The sequence below is a fragment of the Blennius ocellaris genome (assembly GCF_963422515.1).
Source record: "Blennius ocellaris genome assembly, chromosome: 11".
NCBI classification, from domain to species: Eukaryota; Metazoa; Chordata; class Actinopteri; order Blenniiformes; family Blenniidae; genus Blennius; species Blennius ocellaris.
The window spans coordinates 22,676,414-22,695,167 of NC_137660.1; the positions used below are offsets into that span (position 1 = coordinate 22,676,414).

The following is an 18,754-nucleotide window of genomic DNA, read 5'->3' on the forward strand; positions in this document are numbered from 1 at the left end:
TTTTTTTAATCTTGATTTTTCATTCACGTATTTTTGAGAAAATTACACACAAGTCAACAAAAAGGCAATAATGATGAAAGTAAATATGTCATACAATTTATTTCAATTCAGCGAAAAAGGCAAGATAAGATGTAAGATAAATTCAGATTAGATTGGATAAAGTAAAGTTATATCATGCATCCATCTTCACTGCTTATCCTGTATCGGGCACCAAGGGGTAATTTTAGTGTCATATTTTATATTATATTATATTATATTATATTATATTATATTATATTATATTATATTATATTATATTATATTATATTATATTATATTATATTATATTATGTAAGATACAAATAGTTTAGATTAAGAGAGGTAATTTTCACAAAATGTATGAAAATGATAATACAGAATAACAAATAGTATGGTAAGAACCATATACGATACAAATAATTTACAATACAAAATAGTACAAGTCAGTATTTAAATAAATAAGTTAAAACATTTTTTTTTTTAGATACAACGTAATCTTATGCAAGTTTACGGAGCCCCTCTGGTGACATTGGTGGAAAAAATTTAAAATATCTTTAGAGATCTTTAGAATTTCCGAGCAGTCCATGAACTCAGCATTGGACCCACCCTTCCCCTGGCCCCTCCCTCTCCCCGGCTCACCTTGCCTGGTGGGCGGCTTCATGTCGCGCTGATCCCCGGTGGACCTCCGAAGAGTGAGCGAGTCAAGCCGGCAGACGCATGGAGGAGTTAGCCAGAGAGAGCATCAGCCTGCTGGCTTCAGCCTCGGCCAAGCCCTCGCTGCACGTGGGGCCCCGGCTCGGCTCCCTAGGGGCCATTTTCATCATGCTGAAGTCCGCGCTGGGGGCCGGACTCCTCAACTTCCCCTGGGCCTTCGAGAGAGCCGGCGGGGTCCGCAGCGCTGTCACCGTGGAGCTGGTGGGCCAATTCTCTTCTATTTCATTTGAAAAAAAAACCCAAACAAACATATATATATATATATATATATGTGTGTGTGTGTGTGTGTGTGTGTGTGTGTGTGTGTGTGTGTGTGTGTGTGTGTGTGTGTGTGTGTGTGTGTGTGTGTGTGTTCAGATGTATAGGAATAATTGGAAACAACTTTTTATTTATCTTTTGTTGATGTTATTTATTTCAAAGCAGACTTGTGAGAGTTTGATCAATTAAGTTGATTATGATCAGTTTCACCTGACAGAGGAGGCCAGGATGTTCTCACAGACTCTTTTCATCACCACCATGACCTGAACTGCACAAAATGTCTCTTCCATGGGATAATGCTGCTGTCCACTTCAAATCCCGTTGTCCCCCCCCCCCTGTGCAGTGTCAGACTCATGTCCAGAGTTTAAATCAGTGCTTTATGTTCTTGCCGCTGTTTGCACTCTTTACTGGCTTTGTCATTTTGAGTAAATCACCTTGCAGCACAGACACAGGATCCATTACACTTATCTCTCTGCAAAATCTTTTTTTCTTTTCTTCTTGCAGAACCATTTGTCTCCCTGCAAAATGAAGCTTATAACGTATCTTTTCACAGTCTTTCAAGTTCACCTGCTTATTTGAAACTTTTAGGAAAAGGGCACTTTTCTTGCATAAAGAAAAAATGTTTACTTATAAAATTAATCCATTCTGCCGAGTTCTCATGATCCCTGTGAAGAAAGCAACCCTGACCCTTGTAAAATTATAAATTCTAATATTTCTACCCCTTTTTGAACATTGAAAAGCCAGATTGGTGCATATTGAAAAAGGATTCTGTTCTCTTCTACGTCTGGTTTACTTATTTGGATGATTTTCTCTTTACATTGTTTTCTTTATTAATTTTTTTTACACATTCGAGATAAAGATACATTAATCCTCAGACTTGTTGCATAATGTTGATCTTTTATTAATTCAATCAGAAGCTGAATGTTTTAACATAAATTCAAGAGTTCTTCTTAAACACAAACATTTCAGGTTTAACTATTTGTAATCAAGTTGCACTGCAGTGAAATCACTATTTCTTGGTTTATTAAAATGCCTAAGATAATTTAGTGACATTTCTTGATTAAAAAAAAACAACAAAAAAAAAACTAACATTTTAAAGGGACATTGTGTTGGTATCAAGTCATTCTATTGTACCCTAGATGGCAGTATTGAGTCACAATCCAGTTTCTCTCACAATGACGTTAACATGAAAATCTTTCTATCTCCTAGTCCTAGCGACGGGGGGACCTTCTCCCTCTCAGCCCCTCCTACCTTACCTCACCTTACCTCATTCAACAATAGGGGCCAATGGACGGGGCCTAGGGTGGGGGGTCCAAGCCACTTAACTGTGGTCTGCCCCTCCCCCGACTTTGCGCCGCCCACAATTTTAACTACACTTAGGCACGCAGGGTCTTGAGGGGATCAGCTGGCTTTCGGGGTTCTGCCGCTGGGCAGCGGTAGAACACCCGGGCCCCCGCTACCCCTCAATTTTAAACCGCACCCTAGACACACACATTGCACCACCTCTTCAAAACACAAATACATACATCCACATGCACCCAAGACCCCACAGGGTGGAGGGGGGGGTGGGGGCTCCCCCCAGCACCTCCCGCTGTGGTCCCGCCGTGTTCCGGGGTGAGTGCGGCTGGAGTGCGGGGGGCACGCTAGCTCGGGCGTGGCACCTCCGGGGGGGCTGGGCAGTGGTTCTCCCTCCCTATTCACGGTTGGACTGGTGGAGGACGAGATCCCGTAGTGGCCTGGTGGGGGCCTGGCTGGCGGCCTGGGGAGTGGGGGGCACCCCCCTCCCAACCAAATAAATGTATGTACGTATGTCTGTATATATGTAGATATGTATGTCTGTCTGTGTATGTGTATGCTTGGTGTGTGTATCTGTGTGGGTGTGTATGTATGTCTGTGTGTGTGTATGCGTATACTTGGGTGTGAGTGTGTGGGTGGGCTGGGATTAGGTGATGGGGTGGGGGTGGCGGCTGTCATCCGGCCGGCCCTGGCTGGGCCTTCGCTCTTCCTGGTCTGGTCTGGGGGGGGCTGGTCTGGGGCTCGGCGGCTGGGGCCTTCTCTGTCCCGCCGGGGGTTTGGGGGGGTGGTGGGGGGATGGCCCCCGGGGGTGCGGCGGGCTCCGCTGTCGGGGCCGGGGGGGCTCCCTGCCCGCGTGGCCTGGGGGCGCTGCGCTGGCCGGTCCCGGCTTGGCGGCTCGGTCGGGGCCCGGGGCTCTGCACCCTTTATCCTTCTCCTGTGGGCCCCTCTGGCCTGGGGGGGGTCCTCTCTGCGCGCTCCATCTGGTGCCTTCCGGGTTGGGGCGTGGCTCTCCGGGGGGGTTTGTCGGGGCCTCCCTGGATCCGGCGGGTCGCTGGGTGCCGGAGTGGCGGCGTCCGGCCCTGGTGGCCTTGGGCTCCGGGGTGGTGCTGCGGCCCCCCCCACAACAGTTCCATTCACATCCAGAGGACAAACCACACACACACACACACACACACACACACACACACACACACACACACACACTTCCACTCCTCATTGACGAGATTGTTCTGTTTAATTATCAAAACCAAGTTGTTGTTTGCTTTTGTTGTTGTTGTGTTTGTTTGTTTGTTTTATTTATTTATTTTTGTTCTATGTCTTTTTTGTTTTTGCTTTTGTTATAATTGCTGTCATTATTTAGGTCTTTTGCTCTGTTGTTGCTCAGGCTGGTCTTAATCTCATGGCAGTTGGAAAATATTTAGATCACTATGGTTAATGTATTATCAAAAAGAAAAAAAGAAAAAAATAGTATGTAGCACTAACAAGGGTATTGTATGTATTTTGTATTTTGTATTTTTTGTATTTATTTTGTTTCACCAAGCCTTTCTCTGTCTCTCCTCTCCTCTCCTCTCCCCTATCCTTTCACCCCAACCGGTCCGCAGAATGCCGCCACCTCTGAGTCTGGTTTCTGCAAAGGTTTCTCCTTGTTGAGGGAGTTTTTCCTTTCCACAGTCGCAAACACACCTGCTTGCTCATGTGGATATGTTGGGCTTTTCTATTTTCTCTATAACAGCAAATTGGAATGACTGTAAAGTATTTAAAAATAATTAAAAAAAAAAAATAAAAAAAAAAAAATAAAATAAAATCTTTCTATCTCATGCATTTAAATGTCTGATCCAAACAGAGCACAGATTCACGTTTTGTTGCAGTTATTCACATTCCGATAAATATGATCAGACAATAAAGATTTGCAGGTATTTGGATTATCCTAAATTGCATGAACAATAGATTTAAACGTCGGTGCAAAGTGAATGTAATTTCAGATTTTTTGGAAATCCACCAGGAGTTTATGTCTTGATTTCCCCAAAATCAATTGATGGATAATAACTTGTATTGAGACCCAGACTAAGGAAGGTCAACAGTCGTCATGAGTTTCTTCCATTTTCTAATTGCTGATGCCTTCTCACCAAGCCACTTGTATTTTATCTCTATTATATCTACTTCCTGTTCTCATTCATCCATGGGGGGAGGTGGGGATTAAATTGGTTTTCTTCCCCGTTATTAGTTTTCTTTGGGATCATTTTTCTCTTTGATCGGGTTCCTTCTTTAAAGTGCTTTTCATTAAAAACACTTCTCATGTTTTGCAGCCACTAAATGACAAACATCCATCCAGGCATTCAGTGATTTTCTTAGTGACAGCCAAGTTATCCATCAAAGCCGCTTTAAATAAGAGGCGACGCAAAACATTGACCGGAGAGTTTTGCAAACGGAGCTCTATGCTCTTCTGGATGTGGTTCAAAACATCAGAGGCCACGTTTACACGTACCCAGGTTTTTTACAAAAATGTATATTTCCCCCTCTATGTTTACAAAAATAAAGTCTTCATTTACACTGACCCACATATACACCTGATTCTACTATCTAATATGAGCATGCCAAACCTGTAGGGGGCGGTGTAAACAAGAAGCATGAAGTCATGATAGCCAATCAGAATTCTGAGGGAAAAAAACCACATAAATATCTACGCGCTCCCTTTTAGATGCAACCGGAGAATAGCCTGAATAGTCCCTATCTCCTTTCCTGTCCACGTTTCCGTAACCCTGTGGATGATGTCACAGGGTTAAGGAAAGGTGTGAGGAGACTTCTCAAAAGAGTTTCGTAAAAGTGATCACGATGTTGTGACAGTCGGACCGCACTTCGACAAGAAACAGAAATGACAAGATAAGAATGGAAAAAGCATGTTTTAAAATTGAGAGAAAGAGAAATAGATAAAAAATACAATCAGCATTTAAACATGTATAAAAAAAAAGGGACAGGGTGCTGCCTTTTCCTCATATGATGTTTCTGCTTTCATTTTTGTGTAGGAATTACAAGTTCAGGATAACATTTGTAATTATTTGAGTGAACACACAGGTTAAGTTGTGACAGTTAAAGACTATAAATAAAAACTTAAGCATTTGTTATGGATCTCAGCAGCCATTGATTAAAAAAAAAAAAACCACTTGGAAGTTGTGAAAAAGTAGATAAAGTGTCTGTTTTTAACTTTTAATAATACCACCTGTGTCCTGGGAAATTGTTGGAGGGTTTTATAAAATTTTAAATCTGATAAAAGTATAAAGTGTGAAGAATACTGCGAGTTACATTCCCAACAAACCCACGTTTGTTTAAAGTCACGTTCACCCTCAAGTAACATCACTTCTTTATGTCGGGAGTCAAATTGTCCTGTTTCTTGTCTCATGTGGGATTGGATCTGCTCCGTTTTGCTTTTCTGTGTGTATCGGGTGTGAAAATGTTTCTAGGTTATCGTTTGGTTGTGGTTCAGGACAGTCTGGACGCTCTAATGATAACAATCCTCGGTCACTTTCGCCTCTTCTGTCTGCAACTCGAAGCTAAAATATGGTTTCCCCGCTCAGATCTCTCTGGTGTTCCTGATCAGCGGCCTGATCATCCTGGGCTACTCGTCCTCCATCAGCGGCCAGTGCACGTACCAGGCGGTGGTGAAGGAGGTGTGCGGCCCGGCCATCGGCCAGCTCTGCGAGATCTGCTTCGTCTTCAACCTCTTCATGATCTCCGTGGCCTTCCTGGTCATCGTGGACGACCAGCTGGAGAAGTGTGAGTCTGACAATTGCTGCTTTGCATTTCATTTGAGGGATTAAAAATGTATTTATATTTTTTCCATTTGATAACTTTGTAGCACTCGATATAGGCCTGGTCAAAAAAATGTATTTAATCTGTCAGATTTGTAGCTAAACGGTTTATATTTTGAAAATTCAAGTCGTCTCAAATGGGCAAAAGTAAAGGGGATGGATTGACCCTAACTGTAAGTATTCTGTCTGTTTTTTAGATTTTTAATGAATTTGATGGCACAGCAGAGGATTTCACGTTTCCTCATGTTTTGTGTTTGTGTGCGTCAGTGTGCGACTCTCTCTACGAGCTGGTCACCGGCCTGCCCAAGTCTGAGATGCCGTATCACTTCTACACGGACCAGCGCTTCGCCCTGCTGGTGCTCTGCGTGGTCTTCATCCTACCGCTGTCCATCTCTAAAGAAATCAGCATTCAGAAGTACATCAGGTCAGCTGCCGCAGTTTTATTCTCCATTTAAGTGATGGTGGTCATCTGTTAAATGTTTTCCCTGGGGGAAGAAACGGTGTAGAATATCAATGTAACGTTTTGTTCAGCTTCAAAGTCTTCTGGAAGAATCAACTTGATTTTACACCCCAAATCTTTTCATTTGTAGCAGCGTGTTTGAAAAAGAGCTTTTTTCCCCTCGTACCTTTTTTAAAACTTGCCTTTGCAGTGGCTCCGACCACCATTGTTGCATGAAAGGACACCCAAAATGCAAAAAAGGTTTAGCATTTTCACTAGTCATAGTTACCGTAAGAACAGTACTTTGTATAAACGTCATTGTGGTAGTGTTAATATTTAGAGTTGTACGAATCATAACAAGAACTGACTTACTAAATACAGTGTTTTGTAAGATAATGGTGAGTGCAAAAAGAGAGTTCGAAAGATTTGAACTATCCGAGGAGTATTTTCTATTTGATAATTTTCTTTCCACATTTGAAGTGATAATGAATCAAATGGAGATCTGAGCGATCATTCCTCAAATTCATGACTCATTGATTTGTTGGGTTTTTCTCTTTTCTTTGTTATATGCACCTAGAAATTATGTTGTATTTGGTGCTATATGAATAAAGATGAATTGAATAGATGGTTTGCTTCAAACAGACTAAAACACTGGGGGGAAAAAATTGAGAAAACAAACTCAAGAAACGACATAAAATAAAAAAAAAAAGAAGTAAAATTTCAAGTCAAAGTTGAGATGTTGCCGTGATGTCGGCTCCCCTACCCGAGACATTGTGCTCCGTACTTGACAGATGTGAACTCCAGTGGGCGTTGTGACCCTGGTGGTCAGTTTCAGTTCCTGTCTGGTCCATTTCAAGTCCGTCTGTTTCCTCCTCTCCGTCCTCGAACAGTGTTCTGGGCACTCTGGCGGCGACCTACCTGACGGCCGCCATCATCATCAAATACCACACCATGCCTTCTGTTCTGGTTCACAACACCCCTCGCTACGTCAGTGGGTACGTACACTGTGTGTGTGTGTGGGGTAAATGATTGGATTCTCCTAGCAGCCCGTTCGCTTCACTGCTCAAGTTAACTGCCTGAAGTCTGAATCGGTCGTCGGATAAAGTGACTCCTGAGAGAGGAGTGTTCTTTTCACAGCCGCGGTGAACGGTTTTCAGGCCTCCAGCTGAAATGTTGAAAAGTTTTCGGTCCAATTCTCAGTAGTGCAGGAGAATCGACTGATCAGCCAGAACATTATGACCATGTGCTCACGACACCTGTTGTGTGCGTTAAACATATCGTATCATATAACGGCGAGTGAACAAGTTGATGTCTTCGAAGAAGAAAACTGGACAAATCTAGTGATTTGAGCTAAATAGACAACTTGCCAAGTCAGGGTATCCCCAAAACTGTAGCTGTCCTGGGGTGTTCCCAGCATGAAGTGGTCATTATCTATCAGTAGACGGTCATGGACAGCCAAGGCTCATGGGGATCTGGGGGCAAAATGTTCCCGAAGCTCAAATTGCTGCTGATGTTCATGTTTATTCTGATGGAAAGGTGTCGGAATACAAAGTGCGTCAGTTTGTCTCCGGGGCTGCAGACCAGTCAAGCTGTCCACTTTAAACACTGTCTTCTGTCAAAAGCACCGTCGGTAGACTAGGATTGTCAAACCAATCCTGGTCTGACATTTGATGTTTTATTTTTCACAATGTAGCTTAATTTAGCAGTTTAACGCCCCACTGTGGTACGCAGGACCAAGTGGATCACTTGCAAACAAAGTGCCAGATATCAGAGCACACCTTCAGAGGTCCGCTGGAGTTCCGCTGGGGGGAGATTTAACATTATTGTGCAGGTGGTTATAGTGGTAAGCCTAATTGATATAATTGTCCAGATGGACGTAAAGATTCCGGTGTTTTAATGCGTGCAGTTCATGGTAGGTGAATCGCTTGTCTTTTTATCTGCCAGTTTGCACACCTCACGCGATATGAAGTTTATCCCATTAGATCTTTCCCGTGAATCTGTGAGGAATCCAGGTTTGCACGACGGACTTCGTCCTCTCCTTGAACCCCGCTTCCAGATGAAGCTCCGCCACATCTCACCTCGGCTGCTTCCGTTGGCCACGTGCCTGTGATTGACAGATGAACTCTTTAGTGAAGTGACTGTAAATGTCACGACATTATCAATCGTGTCTTCATAATGGCTCCTATTTTCTTGCGGTGGCATTTGGCGAGCGCCAGAGAATGACTCCCGTGTTTCCTCCCGTGTGTGTGTGTGTGTGTGTGTGTGTGTGTGTGTGTGTGTGTGTGTGTGTGTGTGTGTGTGTGTGTGTGTGTGTGTGTGTGTGTGTGTGTGTGTGTGTGTGTGTGTGTGTGTGTGTGTGTGTGTGTGTGTGTGTGTGTGTGTGTGTGTGTGTGTGTGTGTGTGTGTGTGTGTGTGTGTGTGTGTGTGTACAGGATCAGCTCCTGGGCCTCCATGTTCAGCGTCATCCCCACCATCTGCTTCGGTTTCCAAGTGAGTGCAAGACATCCAGACGAGTTAGCATATGAGCGCCGGAGATCTGGTTAACATGTGTTTGCAGCATCATGGTGCTGGAGGCTCTCTGTGGGGGGAAGAGTTATGCATGTATGTCTGCATGCTTCACCAGGGATAAAACCTGTTCAGTAATGACACATGTGTGCCGACATGTAAAAGTCCTTTTCAAGCAGGTGATGCGTCTTTTCAGGGAAATGTGACCTTAAAGCCTGAGTGTAGAGTATTTTGTTTTCCCACAGATACCGGTATTTGTGTTTGGTCTGATACGGTGCACAGGTTATCCAATAGATTACACTTTATACCTGGAGCTGGAAACCATTGAAATGAAGCAGCACGTTGAGCAGCTAATCCAGTTAAACACGAGCAGCATGCTAAGTAGAAGCAATATGAGATTTTTTAATCAGTTTTTTTTTGTTACTTAACTTTTCATTTAAAATTTTATACATGTTGCTCACACGTTTGTGTATGTGTCACCACTCTCTTACACTTGAGTGGAATAGTGAAAGGTGAAATGTATAAATTAAATTCAGTCAACGAATAAACAAAATGTAAAAAAGAAAATAAAAAAATACCTATCTTGTACACAAATATCTGAACTTGCAATAACAATAAAAGCAATCCTAATAATCATAAATGAATACCTTATATAAATAGACAAACAATGATGATTATAACAGGTTTGTATACTATACAAACACTATATGCACATTTCCCAAAAATAACCGACTGCATATTTATTCCCTGTAATCGGCACCATAAAAAAATGGTAACAGATATGTGACACTGATAATGGTAAATGTCAAAGACATGGCTTGCTGCATACATGTATAACATGGACTTGGAACAGTCCATATACTGAACCAAAGAACACAACTAAAAGCACAACTGGCATTCGCCTCACTCAGAGTGAGTTTATAAAAACATAATCCAACAGCTATAGGAGAAGTTGGTTTTTTTTACATTTCACTGTGTTTTGCACCCACTTTAAAATTGGCTTTATGTTAAGATTGTAGTCATCTTCAGTAGTAATTGTTTGGTCCGGCCCACTTGAGATGAAATTGGGATGCATGTCTCCCCCGACGTAAAAGGTGGCTGAGCTGCATTTAATGGTGCTAAATTCCCACCAGCCATTTGTGGGATGAGCAGCAGGTAATTGTCTTCACTGTTAGTGGTGACATTAAATATGTCCTAGTATGAATAACATTACTTTGTACGCATCATAGCTGCGATTACATGAACAGTCTTAAGCGAACATTTGCTTCTCTCTCGAAGGTCAGTGCACTGTATGTAGGTAGCTAAAATCAGTTACTGAAGAATAAGTGTTGTTGATAATCGTCGGGGCTCTCGGCGGAGTGTGTGCTTAACTGTAGTTAAAGGTCATCAGGCCGACCCTCACTGTGCTCCACAGGGGCTCCACAGAGTGAGCTTTTCATATTTAATAGCAGGGTAGAGCGAATAGAAAGAGATCGTTCTATCTAAAGCAGGACAGTCTGATGTGTTACTTCCCAAGTTGCCAAGGTAACCCCCGGGAGGCTGCCTTCGGGATCTAATAATAAAAGGAGAGGAAAGTGTGAGCGGATTGATGCGTGTCCTCTCACACAATTTCACTTGCACACGGCCCGACGTGCTCCCCCGGGGTGAGTGATTGCTGAGCAAAATGGTTGCAAAGAGAGTTTATGAAATCCTGGGATGAGTGGGGGGGGGGTGGGCAGGGCAGGGCAGAGGTAATATTTAAAAGTGAAGAGGTCAAGTTGGGACTGTAGGTCTTAAGGCTTTGCTTCTTTATCTCCTTTCTCAAGACAGAGAACACCACAAAGAACAGTTCTTTGTTCTTTGTTTTCTTCAAAGTTTTCTTTTCAGTTTTCGTTGTCCGAGCCTTTGTTTCTTGTCTTTGTCCCGAATGTCGTCTTTGTCCAGTTTGTCGTCTTTGTCTTTTCTCAGTTTTCATTGTATAGGACAGCTTCTCCTAGTCTTCCTCATCATCATTGTCCTCATTGCCTCCCTCTCTTTCATCTTCTACTTGTTGGTCTTCTTTTCTGTCTCTGTCTTATTTGTTTTGTCTTCTTTTGTCTTTGTTTTTTTTAATCTCCCAATTATCATCAACTACATTTTTTTTCCCTGATTTCCTTCATCTTCTTCAATCTATTGCTTTGTTTTGTTCCTTTTTCCTCAATCGACACAAAATCTCTCGTCTATGTTGCAGTGCCATGAAGCGTCCATCGCCATCTACAGCAGCATGGAGAACCAGCGGCTCTCCCACTGGGTTTTCATCTCTGTGGTCTCCATGTTCTTCTGCCTCATTATTTATTCCCTCACAGGTTTGACAAGTCTTCTGCTTTGAATATTTGTTGAACAGCTGTTAAACCTTCACCTCGTTTCTTTCTGGCTGGAAATGATAGCCAATCGTTGATCGATCGATCGTATTACTTTGAATGTGTAGTTTACCATTTGCCTCTCGATTCTGAGGGCACATGAGCTCCGTATTCTGTCTCAGGCGTTTACGGGTTCCTGACATTTGGCAAAGACGTGAAGGCCGACATTTTAATGTCGTACCCCAGCGACGACATGCTGATGCTCATCGCCAGGCTGCTCTTTGGAATCTCCATCATCACCATTTATCCCATCATCCTGCTGCTGGGCAGGTCAGAGACGAACCTTTTACAGGGTTAAGATAACTTCAATGGAGTCTTTTGACATCTTCGAAATGAGATCCTCCACACCCCTGTGAAATGGCATCGCTCATACATTAAGATGATTTTGCATATTTAGCACATTTGAACACCTCAACGTGCTTTTACCTCGGTTACATTTATGCATTTGCAAACCATTTGAAGCAATCTGGGAATCATTTTATTGCACAAAGACACTTTTTTACTGTCCACACTGCAGAAGAATCATATCTCGCTCTTTTCAACCCATTTTCACATTGACTGTTACAGATAAATCGTCATGACGCAAGAAGCTGTTATTGATTAAAATATTGACTCTCACGCAAACACTTTATGGACTTTGTAACACTAGTAGACATGTTCGTTTTTCAGATCACTATGCACTATTTGACACAGACTGGGATGGGGGGGATTGAAACTCCAATATTTTGATTGGAAGGCAACCCACTCTTCCAGCAATCCTGCATGAGCTTTATGTGACAGACTTTCCTTGCATGTACATCTCCTCACATCACGAGTTATGATATCTGGTTTGCATTGATGCATCTTGAAGATATTTTGCAACCAATAAAGTAATGAAGTCATATCTGCTAGTGATTTTAGCACTCAACTAGCAATCAAACTGATCAAGCCAATTTCACAACTTTCTCATAGTGTAGCGTTTGATACGGGCAGCATATTTTTCCAATTATAAGTTATTGCATTACTGATATAGCTTGGAGAAAATAATCCCTTTAAAATGTAGTAACTGCAGCCAATAACATAATGCATAAATAGGACTGCATTCTCAGACAATAATGTAACTTGCTTGTCACCTTGTGACAAGCAAGTTACATTATTTGTATTTGTTGTTGGTTTCTGGACATTATTACATTATTGTTTGCTGCACAGTAGGAGCCACTCATTTCTGTGCTGGTCTCCTCTCAGGTCGGTGATCCAGGAGCCTCTGCTGAGCTGGCGACGGCGATGCTTCGGCGTGGTGACGGCGGAGTACGAAAGCCGCAGCCGCTACTTGGTGACGGTGCTGTGGATCGCCGTGACCCTGCTCATCGCCGTGTTTGTGCCGGACATCAGCAAGGTCATCAGCGTCATCGGAGGGATAAGTGCATTTTTCATCTTCATCTTCCCAGGTAAGCGCTCTGTTCGCCGCTGCACAGGCCGTCCACCCGCCGCTCGCCTCCCGCTGAAGCTTTGTGTTTGTGTCTGAACAGGACTCTGTCTGATATTTGCCATGCAGTCTGAGCCAGTATCAAGTAAGACCAGGTGAGGAATAACCTTCATTTAGATGGTAATGTAACACAAACACACATCCAGGTGGTGGCACGAGGAATGAATGTATTTAAGGAGAAAAGTTGAACTTCCCAAGTGTGTATTTTTTTTATGTATTCATCCTTATCCTTTGACTGCAATTACTTGTTTCTCTTAAAACCAAATTAATGTTTGTAGCCTTGTTTTGGAAAGACAATCATGCAGCTGAATAATAAGCAAACTGATGAAGCTCTTTGTTTAGCAAGTGGCAGAAAGATGTCACATATTCTGACGTTTACATAAAAACACATGTAGGTATATTATAGCAGTTATCTATGTGTGGACAGAGATGTTAAGCAATCCTTGTTGCACACAGTTTCTTTTGAAGTGACACATCCTTGTTTGACTTGCTGAGTCTGCAACATATTTGCTCTCTTTTACATGTTTGTATTGTCAGAAGAAATAATTCTCCCTCACAAGCTTCAAGTGTTTCACTGCAATTATTATGGGTTAGAATAGCATGAAAGAGGTGATGGATTTTCAGGTTTTTTTTATACGTCAGGGTAAAAACATCAGCATTTTGCAAAGTTGTGGCCGCCATAAATCCAATTTTATGAATTATTGAGTTTATTTGAAAGACGGTATTCTTGATTCCCATGACTTTTAAACTAATATTTCAGATTGAATCTAAAATAAATTCGACTACATCAATATCAACTATAATGTTTCAGTGCATCAAAACTCGGTGACCTGGGGGAACTGCATGTCCTGCATGTTTTATTACCTCTTTGTATTTGTCATCAAAGGTTTCAAAGAAAGTAGCTTCTCATTGTAGCCAGGTTTATTGCAGCAGACCTTAAAGACACGCAGGTGGTCTATTTTACCTCGGCATGTTCAGAACGTGTTTAGAATAAACTGATTTGCCAATCGGGCCAAAGTAAAAAAAACAAAAAAACTTTTCTGTCTTTTTTGTCAACTTTATTCCAGAGAGCAACACCACAAGGAAGCATTTTTCTTGGCAGAACCTTTTGTCTTTAGGAAACTTTTAAATAGTTTCTGCCTTCCAAACTCCATGCTAAAATTGGTGTGTCAGAGGAGAGTAATCTCCTCTCCTGTCAGATCGCTGCGTTTCTCCACCCACAGACTTCCATTCCAGCGTGTCCGTCACTGTCATGGTCTCGGTGGGATTTTTCATGAGGTGTCAACCTTTCAGACCTCTTGTGTTATATGGGCTTGAATCTAATCCTCCTTTACAAAGAAAAGTTGAAAGTATCACAAAGGTTTTTAAGCCAATATTTTAATAAAGTGAAACTTTATTATTGCCTCAATGTTGAGATTTCTTGTCAGCAGCTCAGTTTGTTTAAAAAAAAAAAAAAGATGTTTCTCTATTCTCTTTGCATTTTTTCTGTGTACCTTTTATTAGACATAAAAAGTGACATGAGTGAAGGAAGGAAACAGTTTCTAATATATAAAGACAATACAAACAATTTGAGGCCGAGTTTGTCAGTGGTCTGTAATTGAGAAAGTGATTTTTTTTTTTTTTTTTTTTTTTTTTTTTTAAATTGAGGAACTCTGGCTATGAGGCCCAATTTACACAACTACATTTCCGGTGAAATTGTTTTTGTGTTTTCCTCTCAGAAAAGTTTTGCGCCAACATTTTGAAAGCAATGTTTAACACGGGAACGGCAGAAACGTTAAGCGAGGTTGTTTTCATGTTGGGCCACTAGTGTGTGGTGCAGTTTATTTATTATCTAATGAAACCACACACACACACTTGCACAGTGAACAATACGCCATATGGCATTTGTATGATCAAACTACTAAGTTGGATTATTCTTATTGACTCGACTATAAATCGTTATTGTCCATCTACTCGTATGTGAAGAACTATTTACGCCGTATTTATGCACAGTAGCAGCGTTTTCAAAAAGTTGTGTTTTCAGTGGCTCTGAGCACCGTTGTCATGTAAACTGACCTCTAAAACACAACAGAAGTTCTGTTATCACTTTAAAATGTTGAGTATGAAGTGACCTTTAACATGATTTGTGCAGTTACGGATAAACTCTTTTTTTATCTACTGCATATAACCACCTATACTGTATTCTTTCGAGATGAGAGATATTTACTTTTGCTGAAACAGATAAGTGATCGTAAAAATGTATAATATCCAAAATGAAGTACAACAAAGTGTTTGGGATTGATACTTCCAAAAAATGTATGTACGTATGTCTGTATATATGTAGATATGTATGTCTGTGTGTGTATGTGTATGCTTGGTGTGTGTATCTGTGTGGGTGTGTATGTATGTCTGTGTGTGTGTATGCGTATGCTTGGGTGTGAGTGTGTGGGTGGGCTGGGATTAGGTGATGGGGTGGGGGGGGGGGGGGGGGGGGGGGTGGCTGTCCTCCGGCCGGGCCTGGCTGGGCCTTCGCTCTTCCTGGTCTGGGGGGGGGGCTGGTCTGGGGCTCGGCGGCTGGGGCCTTCTCTGTCCCGCCGGGGGTTGGGGGGGTGGTGGGGGGATGGCCCCCGGGGGTGCGGCGGGCTCCGCTGTCGGGGCCGGGGGGGCTCCCTGCCCGCGTGGCCTGGGGGCGCTGCGCTGGCCGGTCCCGGCTTGGCGGCTCGGTCGGGGCCCGGGGCTCTGCGCCCTTTATCCTTCTCCTGTGGGCCCCTCTGGCCTGGGGGGGGTCCTCTCTCCGCGCTCCGTCTGGTGCCTTCCGGGTTGGGGCGTGGCTCTCCGGGGGGGGTTGTCGGGGCCTCCCTGGATCCGGTGGGTCGCTGGGTGCCGGAGTGGCGGCGTCCGGCCCTGGTGGCCTTGGGCTCCGGGGTGGTGCTGCGGCCCCCCCCACAACAGTTCCATTCACATCCAGAGGACAAACCACACACACACACACACACACACACACACACACACACACACACACACACACACACACACACACACACACTCCCACTCCTCATTGACGAGATTGTTCTGTTAATTATCAAAACCAAGTTGTTGTTTGCTTTTGTTGTTGTTGTGTTTGTTTGTTTGTTTTATTTATTTATTTATTTATTTTTGTTCTATGTCCTTTTGCTTTTTGCTTTTGTTATAATTGTTGTCATTATTTAGGTCTTTTGCTCTGTTGTTGCTCAGGCTGGTCTTAATCTCATGGCAGTTGGAAAATATTTAGATCACTGTGGTTAATGTATTATCAAAAAAAAACAAAAAAAAAAACAATTGTATGTAGCACTAACAAGGGTATTGTATGTATTTTGTATTTTGTATTTTTTGTATTTATTTTGTTTCACCAAGCCTTTCTCTGTCTCTCCTCTCCTCTCCTCTCCTCTCCTCTCCTCTATCCTCTCACCCCAACCGGTCCGCAGAATGCCGCCACCTCTGAGTCTGGTTTCTGCAAAGGTTTCTCCTTGTTGAGGGAGTTTTTCCTTTCCACAGTCGCAAACACACCTGCTTGCTCATGTGGATATGTTGGGCTTTTCTATTTTCTCTATAACAGCAAATTGGAATGACTGTAAAGTATTTAAAAATAATAATTAAAAAAAAAAAAAAAAAAAACAATGCATCGAAATGAAATAAACAACTTTAATGAGCCAATTAATTTAACCAATGAATTAAAATCCTGATATGTAAAAAAAAAAAAAAAAAAGATACTTCCAAAAAAACAAAGAAATATAAAGCCATTCTTCAAGAAGCATTTCATGGTTTTTATTTGAATAATCCAACTCTCTTCATCAGAACAAATTCAGTTTGTATTAAATATAATAACTGCTACAAATATACAGCCTAAAGGGTAACAACCAGAAAAAAAATACAGAGAATTGGTTAATTTAGTCGTGCAGTTTAACGGTTGTGAACTTAAAATACTCAAAAGACAATGTGCACATGTGCATCATTTTCACTCCACCTGTCTTCGCCATGTCGTCTCCAGAGTCTTCCTCACTGGCTGGGGTGTGGTGACTCTCATTTGCGGAGCCTTCATCTTCGGCCAGAGCACCACCCTCGCCGTCATGCAGCTCATCGGGAGGATCTGACCGAGGACCAGGGCGGCTCCTCTGTGTTCAACAGCCACTATGAGCTCTTAAGGACGGATATTTAACCCCTGCTGCTCCAAACAAACCCAGTAAACCTTCTGGTTCAGCCGCGCGCTTGCTTTAGTTGTCGCTGTGTGCGGCCATGCGCTTTGTTCGACATCTGTCTGAATCCTCAGGTATTTTCTGCGTTCATCAGCACATCTACATGCAGTGTGTGGAGGAGGATCAAGAGCTTGAAACGGAGTGTAGAAGAGGCCTATGAACTGTTCTGACTCCTTGCAGTTTGTTCTTTTTAAGATGCAGAAGAAACCCGGCGCTTTTGGAATAAATCACGAGCAAATCCCAATCATTGTAGCCCATCTGTGGGCGGGGGAGCCAGGATAACGTGTTTCTGTACATTTAGAAGTGTTCATGTGTGTAAATAGTTCGTGTTTGTCAAAACAAGATATATTTGGATAAAGTCATGTTAACAGTCAGTATTAGCTTGATGAGGGAGGAAAAAATACATAAATAAAATGTTTTATATGAAATCTGTTGGTGTATGTGACTTTATGGTTAAAAGTTTGTGCATCTTTCAAGAACTGAACAAAAGATGGAGAATAATCCAGTGATTTAACCATTTTTTTGGAAGATGAGAATAAAAAGGTGTTTGTTACAATCGCCTGCGATGAATTGGGAAGTCTACAGGTTCAAAGAAACAAGCATCACCCTGAATAACCAGCAGCATTTAATAATGAAGACACGGCTTTCAGTTTTATACTTTTATTGAATCGCATCACTCTACATCATCTAGAATTTCAACAAGATATTCTTTAAAGACCAAATATAATACTTGCATCCCTGCAATAAGTCTCTACACTCAAGAGAAAGCAGTTTTACTGAAACATACATTAAGAATTATTTCATTAAACATTGCCATAAAAGTGACTGTTCATTCTTGTTTGCCATTTTTCTAGTCATATATGTAATATATATTTATATATATTATATAATAGATTTTAGTCTCGTCTCCTTCATAGGAATACTAGAAAAAGAAAGAAGGTAAGAAATGCACAAAACCCATTGAAGAGTAGCATGGCCTAATACTACAGCAAAGAAGTTACTGGACATTCAGTTGACATGCACTCAGTTGAGGGATAGAAAAGAAGACAGCCATAGAAGGGAGGAGTTACGGCCTTGGTCTCGGTCAGTTTTGGCAAATTCCTGATTATCACACTCGATGAGGTAAAACTGGTGACCACCGGCTGCCCGACAGGGGGTCCGATCGCCACAAAGACTTTACGACGCATGCTCCTCAATCTTTTTTTCTTTTTCTTTTGCCAGGAAACATTCAATCCAGACCTGCATAACTCTTTCAGTGTATGACCAAAGCACAGGCTGCACTGAGGGGGTAGGAGGATAGAAAAAAGAACACAGTCTGAGGGACATTCAGGAATGTATCAACAGGAAACAGTATTGGCATTTCTGACGGTTCAATTGCTATCTACCTCATGTACTCGACCCAGGCGGCTGGGCGCTGCGTACACGACGGGAGGAGCCTCCATTAGAGCGGGCAGGCTGCACTCAGCTGAGCTGGCACTGTAAAGCTATGGCTATAACACCAGTCCATGCAATATGGCTTTATGTTGCTATTTGAGGAAAAAACAAACAAAACAGTGGCTCCTTTATTTGACACTGTTCATTGTGGCACCGGAGTGTGAGAAGTATGAGTTTTTTTTTTTTTTTTTTAAGGTTTCAGGTGTCCTGTGGAGTGCTTTTCACATGTT

General features: G+C 42.4%; 1 protein-coding gene across 1 annotated transcript; it reads left to right on the top strand.

Annotated features, from left to right (window-relative positions):
• Positions 1 to 735: 735 nt before the first annotated feature.
• Positions 736 to 16,988, top strand: slc38a8a (solute carrier family 38 member 8a; the record flags this gene model as incomplete). The annotated part of the gene is made up of 10 exons (XM_080504268.1): positions 736 to 933; positions 5,859 to 6,057; positions 6,360 to 6,516; positions 7,422 to 7,526; positions 8,964 to 9,021; positions 11,246 to 11,360; positions 11,537 to 11,684; positions 12,639 to 12,841; positions 12,923 to 12,974; positions 16,886 to 16,988. The coding sequence occupies 10 exons, from the start codon at positions 736 to 738 to the stop codon at positions 16,986 to 16,988; spliced, it is 1,338 nt and encodes a 445-aa protein (XP_080360394.1).
• Positions 16,989 to 18,754: the final 1,766 nt, after the last annotated feature.